Here is an 18916-nt window from a genome sequence, read left to right on the forward strand (position 1 = left end):
CATATTTTTTTCCTTCTTTCATCATTTGCTCTTGTTTGTATGTCAACAGACTCTCAAGATGTCTTGTATTGTTGGTCAGTGCGAATAAAGTTGGGAAAAAAATTCTGCTGTCGAGTCAAAACTTTTTTTGTTTTCAGGGATTTTAAAGAAGCCGATTGGGCCAACTGCTACGTCACGGACATGTTCAAACCAACCAGAGACTCACAACCAACAGCTTGGCCACGCCTCCAGGAAGTGAGAGTAACAGGCATGAGAGTCAGCTATTAGTCTTGGAGCTGCTCTGAGACGTCTCTCCGGTTCCACCGAAAGTCAGGAACTACTGCTGGGCTGGTAGAGCTGTGTGCTGCGCCATGGCCACTTCGTTTCAGAGTGTGTCCGAGCTCGTCGTGGCTGCTCGGCGGTTCTACGGCCAGGTGTTCGGAGAAGAAGCTCCCCTGGTGGCGGTGTGTGCTCCCGGAAGAGTCAACCTGATCGGGGAACACACGGACTACAACCAGGGCTTCGTCCTTCCAATGGTAACGCCGCACGAGCACGACCGCTCTGTCAGCTGATAGCTGCGTTTTCGCTGCGTGGTGGATGTTTACAAGAGCGAATCAGACACAGCAGAAAAGACCAAAGATGTGCTCGAGTACAAAGTGATATGTGCTACTTCCTTATCTGTGAGTGGACTTAACAAACGGGGAAAGATGAGTGTTTGTGTGTTTGTGGGTCAGGCTCTGCCCCTGGTGACGGTGGTGGTTGGGAGTCCAGCTGCTGGCCAGGATGTCAGCGTGGCCACGGCGACAGAGGATGCTGATGAGCCTCGGAGGGTGGACTTCAGGCTGCCTGCTGATGGATCAGCGCTACCTCCAGGGTCACCGTCCTGGGCCAACTATGTGAAGGGTGTTATACAGCATTACAGGGGTAAACAAAGGAGTGATCACAGTATCCACAGAAATAAAACAGTTCCTCTTCAAGACATAGTCCTGTCAAAGTTAATGAGGACTCCTGTGTAGCAAAACCTGAATGATCTCACAGGTGACGTCTTATCATGCAGCCAAGGATGTTTAATGTGTGCCTGTCTCTGTCTCACTCTTCAGCTCCTCCTGTCCCAGGCTTTAAGGCAGTGATCTCCAGCAGCGTGCCCCTGGGTGGAGGGCTGTCCAGCTCGGCCTCCCTGGAGGTGGCCGTCTACACCTTCTTGCAGCAGCTCCAGCCAGGTAAGGTCACAGTAGAGAGGGGCTTGAATTCAGGTGGACGTGTTCACATGCTTGCTACCAAATAAACAAAAGATTTAAATGCAGCTTATTAATTGTGGTGGGACAAAGAAAACAAAGAAGAGTACACAGTGTTATCATTAGATCTTGTCTCCATGTGATAGTTTATTATTACTATAAGTTGTTTCGTTGCTGCATACATTGATTGCTGCAATCAGAAATGTTGGACTGCTGTCACAGTTGGATGGGATGTGAATGTTCTGATGGCTCTTCCAGTCTCTGTCTTACAGGCAAGCTACACTCAAACACTATCTATAACTGGGTCCACAAGTCGGGGAGCATAGCAAAAATATGTCAGATTTTTATGTGAACCTGGAAATAATCAGAAGGTTTTAGAGTTTCAAAACATTTAAAGACATAGGAAGTTCTGAGCCAAGAGTAAAACTATTTCAGATTGGTAACTATTTTTAGTACAGCAAATCAAACTAAAGCAGATTGGTGGCAGTGACTGTGTTATCTCCTTTGTACAAAGGTCAGATTTCCTTGAGGTGCATCATACAGTTGAATCAGTGTTCAGATAACACATAGCTGGATTCCATCAACTCGTCAGAGGCTTGTTCAAGAAAATCAACCTGCAGCCATTGTCCACCTGTTTCTGTGTCTGTAGTTTCCTGCAGAACATTGCTCACTAAGCAGCAGTGTGATAGCGGGACACATGACATTAAAACTAAGTGAGAGTGTCAGAAGTCAGATTGTTTTTCAGAGCAAGGAGGAGCTTTTTTTATTGTCAAATCATGGCTACACTAAAGGTTTCTCAGGGGGGCAGTGCATGGCACTGCTGTCACACATGCACTGCAGCCCTGAACCACTCTACACACTTCCCAAAGCAGCTGCATGTGAGAACACAAACATGTGAATCAGTAGCACCATCTAATCTGATTCATCAGATGTAGGATGCAGAAGTAAGGTAACTGCACCTTTTCATGACAAAGACATCTTAGTTTTATGACACAACCCACTTTCTGGCGCTGTAACTCCTCACATATGAACTAACTGCTTACTTAATTTGACAGGCGACTACTTTTGATTAAGATATTTATCTTTCCACTGATCACTGAGCTACGCTCTCCTCATGAAAGTGCTTACAGTCTGCCTGCTTGTTTGCAGTCCTGCGTAGTACACTGGGACAGTGGATGGATATTTACTCCATGTCAACAGGACACAATGATGCTGTAGTGGCAATTCAACATTCTGGGGGAAAATAAAGTGAGCGATCCCAGAATGTGCAGAAGAAAGTGACAATGAGAACTGACTTTCACTGGTATTAACATGGTGAAAAGTCTGTTCAAGTTTTTGAGTTTGCTTTTCTACAATCATAACTGCTGATCTCTGTTGGTTTCCCTTACAGGGCCGAGTGTCTTCTAATCTTTGCTTGTCTTTCTTCCCACAGATGACGGAGACACGGTGTCCAAAGCATTAGCCTGCCAGCAGGCCGAACACACTCATGCTGGTGTACCCTGCGGCATTATGGATCAGTTTGTGTCTGTTCTCGGCAGGGAGGGGCACGCGTTGCTTATAGACTGCAGGTAGTGTATGCATTCAGCTAAAGTAGATCAACTGTCTTATGTTGCTGACTGCTTGCTCAGAGGTTGTCCAAAGGCAACTTTGGATTGTTGGGTTCTGTGTTTAAGTTCATTAGGTCTTTACCATACTACGTTAAGGCTGTGAGATGTTGTAAACTGCACCATACAAATAAAACTGAATTGAATGAAATTGGATGTTGCATAAAGAGAATAAGATCTGTCTCTGCCAAATTACTATTCAAAGGCAGAGGAAATTCTACATATTTATCCTCACTTTGTGGCTTACCTCAGGTCTCTGGAGGCCACACCTATCCCTCTGGCAGATCCACACCTGGTCATCCTTATCACCAACTCGAATGTGAAGCACTCTCTGGCCGGCAGCGAGTACTCCGTGAGACGCAGACAGTGTGAGGAAGCTGCCTCCATCCTTGGAAAGGACAGTCTCAGGGATGCTACCATGAAGGATCTGGAGGGTATTGTTTTCATATGTTCCCATCCTGATCTGTTTTGCCCCATTTTGTCTTACCTGGTGTCTTGTGAGTACTAGTAGTAGTAGCTTGTGAGTCTAGGTAAGGCTAGACTAGTAAGAAGTGAGTACACTCTTGTGAACTATCACTTAAATGTCAAATGGTTCAAAATGGTATCACCTTAAAGTAATCTCTAAGTTGAACAGTAGTGCATTTGCTCAAACATAAAATTAAAAACTGCCTGTTTAGGCTTACCATATTAAAGAAATACAGGTTCTTTAGTTCAAATGTAATACAACATTCAAATCTTTCATTTTTTTCAGTGCTTGGTATGTCAACCTTTTTTTTTTTTGTCTTATCTGACCAAAAATATGCCCCAATATTCAGCAGACTTATTTTCATGTTCTTTAACAAGTTTAATCTTGTATTTTTGTCCATAGAGGTTGATGCTATGCGATGTCCCTTCCACTGTCACAGAATCTCTGTTTGCCATCAGTCACCTCTGTGCCACGTCTGAAACACCTGCATGTCTGTTTTTCATAGTGAGATTGTGCAAGTAACGCACTGCCATTGGCGTCATTTTAGGAAAATGGCTGCTGAGGCTCTGATTAGTCCATGATTGTGATGGTACACTCAAACTCTTCCAGTTCCACTGGCAATTCTTTTTGATGTGGAGCTCTGAATCAGGCATACAGCCCATAGGACGAAAACTGAGAAAGTTCTGGTGTTGACAGTAATGTTATTATTGTACTAATAATGCATATAGGCTGATTGAAAATCACAGGTGTACTCAGTCGTTTGTCAAGGATTACAGGTGTTTTTACTTTGGTTTTAATTAGTGTCCACTTTGAGGCCACTGTTTTCAATATAGTCTCTCTAAATTATCTGTTTTTCATTGTTCATAAGATGAAATACTCTACTGTTCAACTTAGTAGTAATACAAGTATTGAGATATGATACATTTTTGACAAATTTGACATTCCCGTTTTTATTATATACTGTATGTATCTAGCCATTTATGTATTCTTTTAACTAGACTTCTCTGCTCATTTGTAATCTGCTTTGTATGCCTTTTCAATTGCCAATCAATAAAGTTGCCCTCCCTACCATTTCAGAGGCAAGGAGCAGGATGGATGATGTTACCTATCGAAGAGCTCGCCACGTTATTGAAGAGATAGAAAGAACTGTCCAAGCTGCTGAAGCCCTGAAGAGAGGAGCCTACAAAGAGTTTGGCAAGCTCATGGTGGAGAGCCATAACTCTCTGAGGTACAGACAACAGAGCTGTGTGACATCTGTTTACGCTGCAGTCACTGTTAAGGACAGAATGTGGGAGGTGTGTGGTAACTTGGTGTTCCTTTGTCAGAGATCTGTATGAGGTAAGCTGCAGGGAGCTGGATGAGCTGGTGTCTGCAGCCATGAAGGTGGACGGGGTGTTTGGCAGCCGGATGACGGGCGGCGGATTCGGTGGATGCACTGTTACTTTGCTGCAGGCGCATGCCATCGACACGACCATTCTTCACATACAGGTGAACACACAAACACACATCCATATATGAAAACAGTGCTGAATTTATTCTATCAAGACTATCATCAGTATACAACAAGTACAGAGGAAGCTGGTTGGTAAATAGTTCTAGATTTTGGGGAATAGCTTGTCTGCTTCTTATTGGGAGTTGGATGAAAGATCCATATCAGCCTCTTCTCTGACTACTGAGTAGAGAACATTTTTCCTGGAATGTTAAGCGAGGCTTAGCACTTCAAATGCACGAAACGTAGCTTCGACCAATAGAACCCAAAGCAAGAGAATTAATTTTAATCCTACCAGTTTCAACAGTGATCATGAGAATAAGTTTACCTCTAAGTTTTGCTCACATAAGTACATCAGATTATTAATAAATATATGTCAAGGCATGAAAATGTCCAAAGAGAAAATCCCACTACCCCAACGGATCTATATGTATTTGGTCATGGCTATACAGTCAGGTCCATAAATATTTGGACATTGACACAATTTTCAGCAGTTCGGCTCTGTACACCACCACAGTGGATCTAAAATGGAACAATCAGACATGCTTTAAAAAGGTGGAGGGCACATATATAATGTGCTGTAGCTCCTACGCCGTTCACCTGATTTTGATGTAAATACCCTCAAGTTAACGCTGAAAGTCTGCACTTAAAGTACATCTTGATTGTTTCATTTCAAATCCATTGTGGTGGTGTGCAGACCTAAAATGCTGAAAACTGTGTCAGTGTCCAAATATCTATGGACCTAACTGTATCGTGCCTTTGCCATCCTGATGACCCAGTACAGTGATAATTCCTGAAGAAATCACACAAAACTACAAGACAAGTCCCCCCTAACCAAAGTTTATGGCTACAAAATGAAGCCTAAAAATGAAAAATAGATTACAAAAAATAGTTTTCTTTGTTCTATTTTAGGAACTATTATGAAACTCTAGAACCGTGTCCTGCTTGGATTGGTCTATCGAGCAATACTTCTGCTTTTGTGGTACAACTTGATATATCTGCTCCATCAGTTATAAAAGTCCAATGAGGATAATTAGTTTTTTTTTTTTTTCCTTTTTGTGACCAAGTATTTTATGTTTAAGCGGATTCTATATGTTTTTGTTTTTTTTGTATTACAATGATATGAATTACCTGTGGTTCAGAAAAAACACTAGTGAGTCTGCATGATCAATATTTTGTTATTGTGTGATCAAAGATGAGACTTTTTTATGACGGCTTTGATTTTTTTCCATGACCAAAGACTACTTTGACACCATGGATGCATAGTTGTTGTAGTCATTATAATAGTTTTGGAGTATGTGGGTCTCTGCTCGGAGGACTCCATTCCATACGTGGCCAGCAGGTTGTATTTATGTGTTCGGTACTATACTGCCAAGTATGCATACTATAGGCCTTGTGACATAGTTGCCTCAAATTTTGGGCTGTACTATGGCAGGTCAAAACAGTATTTAATGTGTGTTTCAATACATGTTGAATAAAGTTATACAGCAGTCAAATAGAACAGCTTTAGATTAAGGCACCCGTGATGAAGTAGGCCAGCTGCTTTGCTAGGTGAACTAAGGTAAACATGACAAATTTGCATAGAGAAGTGAAAAGTCTGAAGAGAAAAAAAACAGTAACATTGGACGTATTTTCTTTACACTACAGAGAAAAACTGCATGCCATAAACTGTAAGCAGAAATTTGCAGTTTTACTTGGTTATCAAAGTTGTTGGAATCAATATGTTAACTGGTCATTGGTCTGTTCTTTCCTTGGACACCTTCTTGTGTGAAGGCCGAGAGTGATGACTCTCTGCTCCAAGCAACACATAACAACAGCATATGAAAGCCAAGCAAAAACATTTGATTTGAAGTTGTGCATGTGCATAAAGGTAAAGGTGCAGACCTACACTCTGAACCTTCCAGAGTTGCATGACTCCTAAAGATGTACAGCTTTTGCTGCCCCTATGTGGCCAATGAAACCTCTTTACACCATCAGCAGACTGTTAAAATTAGCAACTTACTGGTGAACAATATGCAGCAGCGAAAGAGACAGATAGTGTTTCCCAAGAACAGGTGGAGACCAAATCAGAGCTAAAATAACAGAATGACTATTGAATTATTGTTTGTCAGCTGGCCAGAAACATGATCCCATTTGAATGCAATACTTTTTAATCAAACATGAGTCATATCAGCTTAAGCCTTAACACTCACTGACCTGAGTAGCATCGGGATATTTTTTTTTCTTATGTATCATTAGAAAAAAAACACCTTACTAATCAGTGCCAAACATTTTTACGAAATCAACACCACAGCAGTAGATGTTTCTTAATTTGTAGTGAAGATTTGTACACCACAACCTGCAATTTTTTTTTTTAGCTTTTCTGTTGTCTGTAGCAGTATATACTTGTTTAATCACAAGAATCCAATCAACAAAATGCTTGCAAGCATTTAGTCTTGCTTTGGTGATTATACTTCATTTATTGGTGGTGCTTGCAGTTTGTTTTTGGTGCCCCCAGGTGGTCTGAAAGTCAGATAGAGCAGCCTTAATGCACTACACCTACAGAGAAACTGCAAAGGCCAATAAAGTATTTTTCATCTGAAAATAGGAATTTCACATTTTTAGTAGTGTATGGGTTTAAGTTTAAGGTTGTTGTAATAGAAGTGTGTGTTGGATTTGATTGTTGTTATTTTGTAGAATAGTACAGTAAGGGCAGCAAAGTCCATCTTCTTGTTGTTTTGCTGTGTTTGCTTTCAAGATTCTATTCTCTGGAAAATCTTTGCATTCCAGAAGGTATTTAAAAAGCATCTGAGGACATTGTTCATTTGTTCACAGGGAATAAAAAGCACTCTTCAGTGTTCTGGCTGTCACTTTAAGGGGGCCATTTCAGACGAATTGTCCAGTCTCCCGTGTCTTGCTCAGACAGCTCCAGTGTGTGTGAGTGTGAGAGATCAGGGGGTATGAGCTGAGAATAAAGGCGAGCTTCGTGGAGACGGAGCCAGAAGTGTCCAGTTATTAGCATGCTGGTCTGGTCACTGCTGCCTCTCTGCTTTAGCACAGTTCTGGTCTGCTATTGGCTGATATTTTTTAGAATCTTACAGAGGAAGCATCAAAAAAAAAAAAAAAAAAGACAAAAAAAGAAAAACTACAACAACAGACAAACCTTTGGAGACACCTGCATTTATAAGGATGACATGCTTTTTTTTGCAACAACAGTGAGAAGAAAAAGAGCAGCAGCCTTTTATATTTGTGAAACTATGGTTTTATAAATCTTCAGCTTTGGGATCAGACTTGGCAGACTTCCTTGCATCTCTTCTAACTTGACCGTAGCCTGGCGACTGCTGTGGCTTGCTGATTGTCAAAGGAAGTCTTTCTTGGAAATAAAAACACTTCAAACTTCTCTCACATCTCTCGGTCCTTAGCATTCCTGACTAGAGCAGAGGGAGCTTTGTCCTCTGAATTACGACACTGGAGAAGTCTTCACGGGATTGTTTGAATCTCAGCTTTTCCTCCAAGATGCTGAACCTCAACTCTCCTGATGACAACAGCAACAGAAACTCTCTCCAGGACCCAGTGTCGTTGAACGTTGGTGGAGAAATTTATACAACAACCCTGGACACTCTGACCCGCTGCCGTGACTCGATGCTTGGTGCCATGTTCACCGGACAAATCCCTGTGCTTAGGGACAACAGAGGAAATGTCTTCATAGATCGTGATGGCAAAGTGTTTCGATACATTCTGAATTACCTGCGCTCTAGCTCCCTGGACCTGCCAGATGGCTTTTTAGATTTCGCACTTCTACGGAGAGAAGCCGATTTCTTCCAGATACGCCCTCTGCTGGAGGAGATCCGCCGCTATGAGGCTTCAGTGCCTCTCAATCTAAGAGGAGGGCCATTAGGAGCCATGATTATTGTCAACATTGACTCCAAGGTATGTGTGATAAGGTTTTAGCAACATGTCAATCTGATAACACATCAAGTCAATGTTGCAGTTTTAATTACAATTAGATTCAAGTTAGGTATTTCATTTTGTCTTAAAAGTTTCATCCATATATATACACGCATTAGAGCACATCAGACCCTCTTGTTAGTGTCAGTGTGGACTCACACTGACACCAAAAGTGTCAGGATATCAATTTCCCAAGAGGTAATGTTTAGGAACTTTCCCAGGGGTAAAAGTTCCTCCAGCGAATCGTAACACGTTTTTACAGCAGGAAAAAAATCCCAAGAAGATTTAGCCAATTAGTCTGGTGATGTATCAAAAGTGTGACAGTCTCAAATTCATCAGTGCAACAGTAAATAACAAGAGTGGTCCATCGGGCATCACTTTTTCGAGATGCTCCATCCTGATTAATGTTGACCAAAAACTGCAAGCAAGACGACCTAGTTGCAGTTGGGTTTTTTTTGGTTTTTCATTCTGCATAAAAATACTTAAAATACTGAAATGGATGTGCAGTCAGCGATGCACAGTATTGCCAGTCTCACCCCTAAAGCCTCTGAACCTTCAGAAAATACAGCCTGTTCTCTTAAACTTTATTTACAAGGTTGCTTTAATGGAAACACACCTTATGCTTGTCACTTTACAAGAACATCAATTACAGACTAAAAAACTAAAAAACAAAACAAAAAACCCTAAGATGGAGTGGTTCCAATTCGTTTGAATGCAAGCCATGTAGCTCTGTTTCAAAATATGTTGAACTAAAGCGGTTACAATTATTTCAAACTTAAAATTTGTTGTCATGACAAAGTAACTGCAGACAATTGCAAACCATCTTTCCCTTATCCATGACTTTTCCATCTTCGGTGAGGCCTGAAAAATGCTTCTACGTATTACGTGTCCAATGATTGGTAAAGTGGTTACCCATTCAGTCAAGTCCACTAGTCTTATCCATTTTTTACTGACAAAGAGAATAAGCTTTTTCACTGATAACGGAAAAGAAAATGATAGATCCGATGTAAGGTGAAGATCTTGCAGAATTTATACAGAGAACCCAACAAAATTCCCCTTTACTGGGAAGGACAAAAATGTATGAATATACACTTTTACCAATACGTGAACATTAGTTGAGAATTAACATATAAAGTGAATTCTGGACAGTCAGTGAAAAATTTGAAAGGCTTAGAACTAACCCAAAATGACCAAAGTGTACTTGAGTTTAGGTGTTAGACTTTAAGTCATTCTTTGTGAGCAGCTGGACAAAGTGTCCAGGGACCGCAACGCCAAAGTACCCTCAAAAGTTCAAGATTTTCGTCAAGAAATGTGAACCATTAAAGTACAATATAATGAAGTGGGGTCCTGCTGTATTTGCAAATGGATGCTTTGCTCGTTGCTCACGTAATCTTCTAAATGGAAATAAACAAATAAATTACTGTGATAATGTCCACTAACACTATAATAGGTTATTCTGGCCATGCTCAGAAGACAAAAAGAACCCAACATGCACTGGCATTTTGATTGGAGCATAGCAATATTTTGTTATCAATATCAAATTGGGTTTCAGTCGAGAATTTTTCTGTTGACTGAAAATTTGAAAAATACAGGCCCTCACAACCCTGTAGAGGTTCTGTTTGCTGTACACACAAATATGTGCAGAGGTTGGGATTGTGAACCTGTTTGCATATTCAGAGACACAGATGGATTCGTCCTCTGTTTGTGTACACTCTGGAGAATGTGTAGTCAGCATATTCTCCCCTCTCATTCCAGGTTCGCGTTCTCCACTTTAACTTGCGCCATGGACCAGAAAACTATGAGCTTCGCACATGCTCTGTTCGAGCCTTCACAGTCGACCTCTTTTGTACCTGGAGGGCTTTCCTAGCTCTGCTATGTGAGCGCTTCTCCTATATGACATCACAGGGTCTCACTAGCCCTCACCCATGCAGCCCAAGGCAGAACAGGCTAAAACTGGAGTGGGTGCCAAGACCTGATGAACTCCCTCAGGACCAGTATGACAAGCAGTGCTACCGGGGACTAACTGTGTCCAATCCTGAGGCAGCGCAGTCAGATGACATCATGAACATGCACCTGAGTCCCTGTGAAATCACAGACATGCAGGGCTTTGTGGAGGAGTTGTTAAAGGTGTCTCTGGCTGAAGGGTTCAAGGTTGATCTGGTCACTCCTGACCCAGCAGAGATTCTTAACTGTACCTCACTTCGACTTGTCAAGTGCTGAGCAATGGGTTAAACACACTAAATGCCATAGATTCTTTCTAGTCAACACAAAACCTTGTTTCCTTAGGATTTAAATGATTTAATCAAATCTTTGAGTTTAGGGTTACATACAGGTTATGACTGGGAGATCACTGAGGAAGTCACACTGTGTCTGTGACCACTCTGTATTTTCTTCTGTCATATTGTTTTCCCAAATAGTAAGTAATAAGATAGTTGAATCAGAAGTTTACATTCACTATATAAAAAGACACATAACCTTTTCTTCTCACTATCTGACATTAAATCAGACTAAACTTTTCCCATTTTATGTCAGTTAGGATTACCAAAATTATTTATACTTGCTAAATGCCAGAATAATGAGAGAAATCATTTTTAGAGAATTTTTTTTATTACTTCAAAGTCAGAAGTTTACATGCATTTCCTTAGTATTTGGTAGCATTACCTTTAAACTGTATGACTTGGGTCCAACGTTTTGGGTTTCCTTCCACAAGCTTCACACAATAGTTTGATGAATTATTCCTCTTGACAGAACTGGTGGAGCTGAGTCAGGTTTGTTGGCCGCCGTGCTCCACAGGCTTTTTCAACTCTGCCCACAAATTTCCTACAGGATTGAGATCAGGGCTTTGTGATGGCCACTCCAAAACATTGACTTTGTTGTCCTGAAGCCTCTTTGTAACTAATCTGGCTGTATGCTTAGGGTCATTGTCCATTTGAAGACCCACTAGTGCCCAAGCTTTAACTTCCTGGCTGATGTCTTGAGATGTTGCTTCAATATTTCCACATAGTGTTATTTCCTCATGATGCCATCTATTTTGTGAAGTGCACCAGTCCCTCCTGCAGCAAAACAGCCCCACAACATGACGCTGCCACCCCTGTACTTCACAGTTGGGATGCTGTTCTCAGGCTTGCAAGTTTCCCCCTTTTTCCTCCAGATGTAACGATGGTCATTAAAGCCAAACATTTCAGTTTTAGTTTCATCAGACCACAGGACATGTCTCCAAAAATGAAGGTCTTTGTCCTTCTGTGCATTTACAAACTGTAATCTGGCTTTTTATGTTTCTTTTGGAGTAATGTCTTCTTCCTCTCTGAGTATCCTTTCATCCCATGCTGGTACAGGACTGGTTTCACTGTGGATAATGATGCTCTCTTACCAGCTTCAGCAGCATCTTCACAAGGTCTTTAGCTTTTGTTCTGGGGTTGATACTCACATTTCTCACCAAAACACTTCATCTTTGGACACAGAATCCGTCTCCTTCCTGAGCGGAATGATGGCTGGACGTTCCCATGGTGTTTATACTTGTGTATAATTGTTTGAACAGATGAACGTGGAACCTTGAGCCATCTGGAAATTGTACCCAAGGATGAACCAGACTTGTGGAGGTCCACAATTCTCTTCCTGAGATCTTGGCTGATTTCTTTAGATTTTCCATGCTGTCACAAAAGGAAGCAGTGTGTTTGAGGTGTGCCTTAAAATACATCCACAGGTGTGCCTCCAGTTAACTCAGATGTTGTCAATTAACCTATCAAAAGCTTCCAAGGCCATGACATCAACATGTGGGCTTTCCCAAATAGTTTGAAGGCATAATAATCTTTTTTGATTTGAAGACAGTAGTAAAACATTCTCTAAAAAATTCTATCTCTTTTTATTCTGGCATTTAGCGAAGAGAAATAATTTTGGTAATCCTAACTGACCTTTTATTTTTTTGTCTTTTTTAGAAATGATGCTTAAGACTTTTACATCTAACTGCCTGAGTGACATATTGAAATTCCTTTTACAGTTTTGCTGCAGCTGTTGGCAACTCTGGGTAGGGCTCGAGAGCACGTAAGCATAATTAAAATAGTAACCCCATATTTTGTAAAAGATACCTATATTCTTCTTCTGCTTCTTCTTCTTCTTCTTCTTCAGTTCTAGAAGATCTGTAGCACAAACTGCTGAAAACTTCATGCTGGCTAAGATAGAAAGGTGCCAGGACATTCAGAGCATTGTAACTTGCTTATTATGGGACTGCGCAGCTGGAGAGCAGTCAGAATGTCTATGCTGATCCCTGTCAACCACCAAACTGGATCATGTAGCAGCTGAAGAAGGTGACGTGGTCTGATTCATCACATTTTGCTTTAACATTACATGGATAGCCGGATGCATGTGCATCCTTTACCTGAGAAGAAATGGCAGCAGGATGCACTATGGAAAAACCACAAGCCGACAGATGCGGTGTGATGTTTTAGGTAATCTTCAGCTTGGAAACCTGGGTCCTGATGTTCATGTAGATGCTACTTGAACACATAATGTCTACCTAAAAATTGTTGCAGACCACTTACAGTCCTTTATGACAGCAGTATTCCCTGACTGCAGTGACCTCTTTTAGCAGGATAATGCTCAACATCACAGTTGAAACATTGTTCAGAAATGGTTTGAGGAACCTAACAAAGAGTTCAGTGTTTTCACTTGGTCCCCAAATTTCCCAGCATCTGGGAGATGTTCTGGAAAAACAAGTTTGGTCCACTCTGCAAACACCAGGATCTGAGTGATCTGGTGCTAGTCTGTTGGTGCCGGATACCACAGGACACCCTCACAGTTGGCTGGCGGATTTATTGTTGTGGCTGAGTGGTGTAATATATCCTGCTAAGTGTAAATGATTGTCTTAAATCTCATCTGAATTTTATTTGTAGATTTTAAAAAAAATTTTATTGATGAGATCCTCATGACAAGTGGAAGTGGGAACTTTAAAACCAGCATTGCTTACATCCTCGTTTGCTTACAAGAAGCCTCCCCTTCTTTGTGTTTATTAGTGCACTTTCAGTCCCATACTGTATAAAGCTGAGTGACATGTCACCACTTTTTCCCTGTGTCAAAGTGAAGACCGAATGTCATAGAAATAGGTGCTGCTATCTTCCAGTGGTGATGTCATATACAACAGTCTGCAAAGTTTTGACAGGGGGGTGGAGATGATGTGTTGAGGTCCCTTCTGCCAATTCAAAGTTTTTTAGATTGAAAAATCCACGTTACAGCTCTTCATTCTGAAGACAAACTGCTAGTTTGATGAAGTTCAATTTGTCTACTATGATTATATCTTTTTTTTTTTTTATCAGACAATGAATGTTTTTAAGTAGGGTCTATCTCCAGATTGTCGGTCTGAATTCAATTTTATTTGTATAGCACGGTTTGCAACATATGTCATGACATAGTGCTAAGCAAAATGCAAACAGGTGATTTTTGAAAAAACTTAAACTTTACCCTTAAACTGCATTTGCAGTTGCCACAAGAGAATAACCCTGTCAAACTATTGTGAAAAACACAAGCAGCTTACCAGTCTGAATTTTTGGAGTTCACATGTGGGATCTCTGGAGCCACAACAGCCCTGATGTGTTGTTACATGTATGACTACTATGTGTAGTTGTAGGTGTTGCTGCTACAAACTAGGGCCATAACTTTGTGTTGAAAAGTGGCAGAGGCACAAGGGCTCAGATTAAAAACAAAATGTATGCAGTTTCAGGCAGTGTTGTCGACCAATCAGTATGAGGTCAGAGTAGATGATGGAAGGAAAAAGTGCATAAAAAGGGAACAGCCTGAGCTATGTCAAAGTTAACAATATGAAAATACTCATAAAACGCAAAACATTGTCTTCTGTACAAGTAATTCTCATTCATATGCGTCACACACACAGTTGCAACACCATGTCAGTCAAAAAATACCAGTATCACATCAGCATCACTGCATTACTGTCAGGGATAACAGTGTCCATTGGGACTCACCCAAAATATGACTAAATACAAACAGTTTGAGAAAGAACTCTTAAAACGGTAACTAAGCTAAAGTTTAATAATCAACCTTACCTTTAGATGTTGTTACTTTGATGTTATATACTCTTTTATGTTTATAGTAACAGAGTTCACAGAGTTTGAGTCAAGTTCATAGACTGCATATAAAAGATTTATGTAGCCTCAGTGTCTGAAAAGTGAGGCCAATGCACAAGTGCCTTAAACCTGCATTCCTTCTAACAGCCAGCAGGGGGCGACACCTCTGATTGTATAACAATATGAGAAAATAGTCCTGCTTGATCTGCTACCTCCAACATTTTCCTAATTAACTTATGGACTTAATTGTGCTAGTTTCAATACTTTTTGAATTTGGCACGGTTTTCATCTTTAAAATGATGGTTCCTTTAAAATGAAATAGACAATAAACGTTGATTAATTTAGGGCGGGGTTTCCTTGTGATTGACAGGTTGCTACCATTCCACCATCCCCAATGTCTTCCAGTTTTCAAATCAGATCTAACATTTGTGTGTTACATCTGGTTTAAAAAAAAAAACAACTAATATTACAGTGACCAAATGCCAAAGTTGACACTTCAAGATTGCAGTCAACAAAGCATTGGGTGACGTCGCAGTCGCTATGTCCATCTTTTACTCCAATGTATGATCAAACTCAACCAATCTTGACTCATTAATTTAAATATTAATATGAAAGCATTGCTACCTTTTGCAACAATATTAGTTTCTTTCACTTGCAAAAGTCTCCAAGGAGACATGCTGGATGTTCCATTCAAAGCTGATGAGAGCAGTTGCTTTTGCAATGCATTTGTTTTTTTCTATATTTACATTGCATTGAATGTTTTCTTACTGTGCAAGAAACCTTTCTCTAAGCATTCTCATTTCTTAACAATAACATTTGTTGGTGTGAGGTATTTTTGGAACCTTTTTTTCGAAATGTGTGCTTTTAAAAAGTGATAGGGACAAAATTTCCTATTTTAAAAAGTGGTGTGGACCTGTCACATGTGAAAGTTTTATTTTCATTCCTTTTTCTTTCAGTTTTGTGTTTTTTTGTTGTTGTTTTTTTGACAAGAAAAGTTTTTGTGTTGTTGCCATGAATGAGAGGGTTGATTAAACATGACAGAGATGAATGTAGCTTTTCCTCCTCATTTTTTTTTTCAGTTAAAAAAAAAAATGATTTAAATTCATTTCATATTCAAATTAGTGTATTGCATAAAAACTTTAACAGGCTGCGATTTCATGTGGGTGGACTCTATACGTTTGCCCTTTGAATGACTTGGAGGAGGAGTCAGATGAGTTGTGGACAGAGTGTGTAATTTTAGTCTGAAGGAAGCGGTAGTAGAGGAAGCTTGGAGGCGGAAAAGATGCAACTCAAAGGAAAGGTGTCTAGTTGCAACAACAAACTGGTTCTTTCCTCTTGCTCCCTTTCTGAACTTCCTTCCTCAGATGGTGAGTGATGTGTGAAGAATTAATGCTGTGCTGCTTTAAAAATGGTTATTGACACAATGCAGTTTAGCATTCTCACATAAAACAAATCAGACTGAGTGATTTGTTTCATTGTTGAAGTCACTGGAATTTAATGTATGCTTTTTTTCTCATCAGGAGCAGTACAGCGGAACTCCAACTTTTTATGTCACAACTCCATCAGAAGGAGCACGACCTCTCACTCTGTCTTGACCTTTGTCGACACTTCTGCTATGAGCACAGCTGATTCTGTCCTCATTACAGGCTTTATGCTTTGATTTCTTTCCTTTTTTGGGTGGGGGGAGGAGATAATCACTAAAGACTACCTGCTCCACAGCAAACAGTTTCTGTGGAGTTAGTGATGACCACAGACTGTATATAAACATGGACACACATCACCACATCCTCCCACTGGGCAAACATGAAACCAAATATCAACCATAGCAACCATGGGGTGGAGTTGTGGTATCCAGGTTCCGCATATGTGAGCAATATTAGCATTCACTTCCTTATTAAGTTAGCCTTTAAAACACAAACCTAAATTACAGAAAAAACAACCAAGTTTTCCCAGATCCCTCAGGATCACATAGTTAAAAAAGCAAACAGTCCTTTTTTACATTCTCAGCAGAGGTCTGCAGGTGAACGCCAAACAATAAGAAGTACCTAATGTTATTACAGGTATATATTGACTTTATTTTTTGTTCCATTCACTATGTCCTATGTTATACTTTCTATATCCTCAGGTATGTCAGGATGTAAATTTCTGTGTGATGTAAATTTTCTCTCCCCAAGCCTGCAAGAGTCGGGCCGTATTCCTCCACGGATCCATCTGTAGTGCAAAATCTGTGTTGGTCATGCTTCAATGGAAGTAATGTGTATGCACGGAATACATAAATACAACCTAAAGTGTGTGTTTGCAACAGAGTCTTCTGAATGAACTCCTGCAGAACTCAGAAATAGTATAATAACAACTTAGCATCTGTGCCTGCACCTGTCTGTTAGGGTTATAGGGAAGAGTCTGTGCTGTACTGCAACTAACCAACAGGTGGGGTTTAAAAAAATGTGTTGTCCATCTTTACATACAGTTTATGGTGGAGAAAAAAATAAACAAAAGGAGATTTGATATTGATCGAGCTGTCATAAAGTGGACACAAACCTGTTTCCAGTGGGGTGATACAGCACCCTCCATAATTATTGGCACCCCTTGTTAAGAAGTGTTCTTTAGCTTCTAGTAAATTCAGTTTTTTTCTAAATAATATAGGACCACAATGAAAAAAGAGGAAAATACAACCTTTAATTCAAGTGCATTTATTCAGTGTGAAAAAAATCCCACATTAAAAAATAATTCTTTTACATCAAATCATGTGTGCCACAGTTATTAGCACCCTTGATGTTAATACTTTGTACAACCCCCTTTTGCCAACAATTCATTTGAGTTGAGTTGAAGGTTACATTGTTCTACAATTTTCAGTGTGAGAGCATACTTCTGCAATAAAAACTGAATTTATTTTAAGGCTTTTAACACATCTTAACCAGTTGTGCCAATAATTGTGGAGGGCGCTGTATGTTGCTCTGTGCCAGCTGATGTGTGGAGAAGAAATAGCTTTCCAACAAATTACTTAAAGCAACTTTAAGCGTCAGGACTGTGTGATTGTCATCTTCAGCTGGAGTTCTTTGTTCAAAACTGTAGCAGCATTTATGCTATAAAGGCCTTGTAAACCCACGTGGATGTTTTAAGTGTGGCTAACTAGACCTCTGTACCTCTGTTGTCACCAAATTCAGTATCCTAATGAGATGGATAAAGTGTTGAGCTGTTGCAGCCTTACAGGTCACAGCAAAACAAAAAAAAAAGGGTCAGCTGGTTGTGAGTCTATTTTATGCCTTTCAGCCTGGACAAGAACTTCAATTAGACAGATTAGGTAACCACTCACTGGGAATGTGCCATGGGTATGTAGAGGCTTTAAAACATTTGTTTCATTTTAGTGACACTTCTGTCTTTTGTTGTAAGTTACATCCATTGTAAATTTGCATTTTTCAAAAAATCATACTGTAAATTTTAAAGGTGGAGTATGTGATTCTAATCCAATATATACTTCATGTCAAACTGAGTGAGGATCTCCTCATGATCTGCTAACTGTCTGTTCTGTGTGACTGCTGAAAAAGAACAGTGTTAGTACATATCCCTTTGCATTTAATGGTTTTGCAGGGTCTCTTTCAACCTTCCAGGTCACCATGGTAACTTGTGCGACACAAAACCTGCTCCAGACAAGGTGCCATTCAGAGTTTGGGATTTAAACTGATTGTAAGAAGGCCACATTTGCACAGTTCTTCTCCTGATGATATTCTCTCTGAGCAATACAAATTTTCAGCTGATGGATTATGGTATATCTGCAGACCTATTGAACCGTATGCTAGCAATCCCACTGAATGCAGCTGTGCAGTTACAGTATCACACAAGTTGCGTTGCCACGAGCACCTACATGCTTTCAGTTGGTAATAATAATACATAACATACGGTTTTATGTCTGGTCCTGATTTGCTGCCAAATCCACTTTTATGGTGCTGGAACTGCAGCTAATAGAACACAGATGAGAAAACGAACGAGTCTGTTGGTATTTATTACAGAGAATATTCAATGTTAATTTTACTGTAATTTGGCCAAAGTGAGTTTTATGCACCCTTCACTGTGGGACAGTGTCAGACCTAAACGCATTTGTTATGGATTATGTATAAATGTATGAACTTTAGCCACTGAACTAC

At 40.2% G+C, this 18916-nt stretch overlaps 2 protein-coding genes across 2 annotated transcripts; both read left to right on the forward strand.

The window, feature by feature from the left end:
• Positions 1-247: 247 nt before the first annotated feature.
• On the forward strand, positions 248-17393 carry galk1 (galactokinase 1). Its single transcript, XM_008289360.1, has 8 exons — positions 248-515; positions 714-903; positions 1080-1199; positions 2647-2782; positions 3071-3252; positions 4362-4512; positions 4610-4772; positions 16295-17393. The coding sequence occupies exons 1-8, from the start codon at positions 351-353 to the stop codon at positions 16367-16369; spliced, it is 1182 nt and encodes a 393-aa protein (XP_008287582.1). The 5' UTR covers positions 248-350; the 3' UTR covers positions 16370-17393.
• On the forward strand, positions 7181-11156 carry LOC103362851 (BTB/POZ domain-containing protein KCTD21). The gene is made up of 2 exons (XM_008289359.1): positions 7181-8682; positions 10456-11156. The coding sequence occupies exons 1-2, from the start codon at positions 8269-8271 to the stop codon at positions 10918-10920; spliced, it is 879 nt and encodes a 292-aa protein (XP_008287581.1). The 5' UTR covers positions 7181-8268; the 3' UTR covers positions 10921-11156.
• Positions 17394-18916: the final 1523 nt, after the last annotated feature.

The sequence above is a fragment of the Stegastes partitus genome, unplaced genomic scaffold (genome assembly GCF_000690725.1).
Source record: "Stegastes partitus isolate 25-593 unplaced genomic scaffold, Stegastes_partitus-1.0.2 Scaffold609, whole genome shotgun sequence".
NCBI classification, from domain to species: Eukaryota; Metazoa; Chordata; class Actinopteri; family Pomacentridae; genus Stegastes; species Stegastes partitus.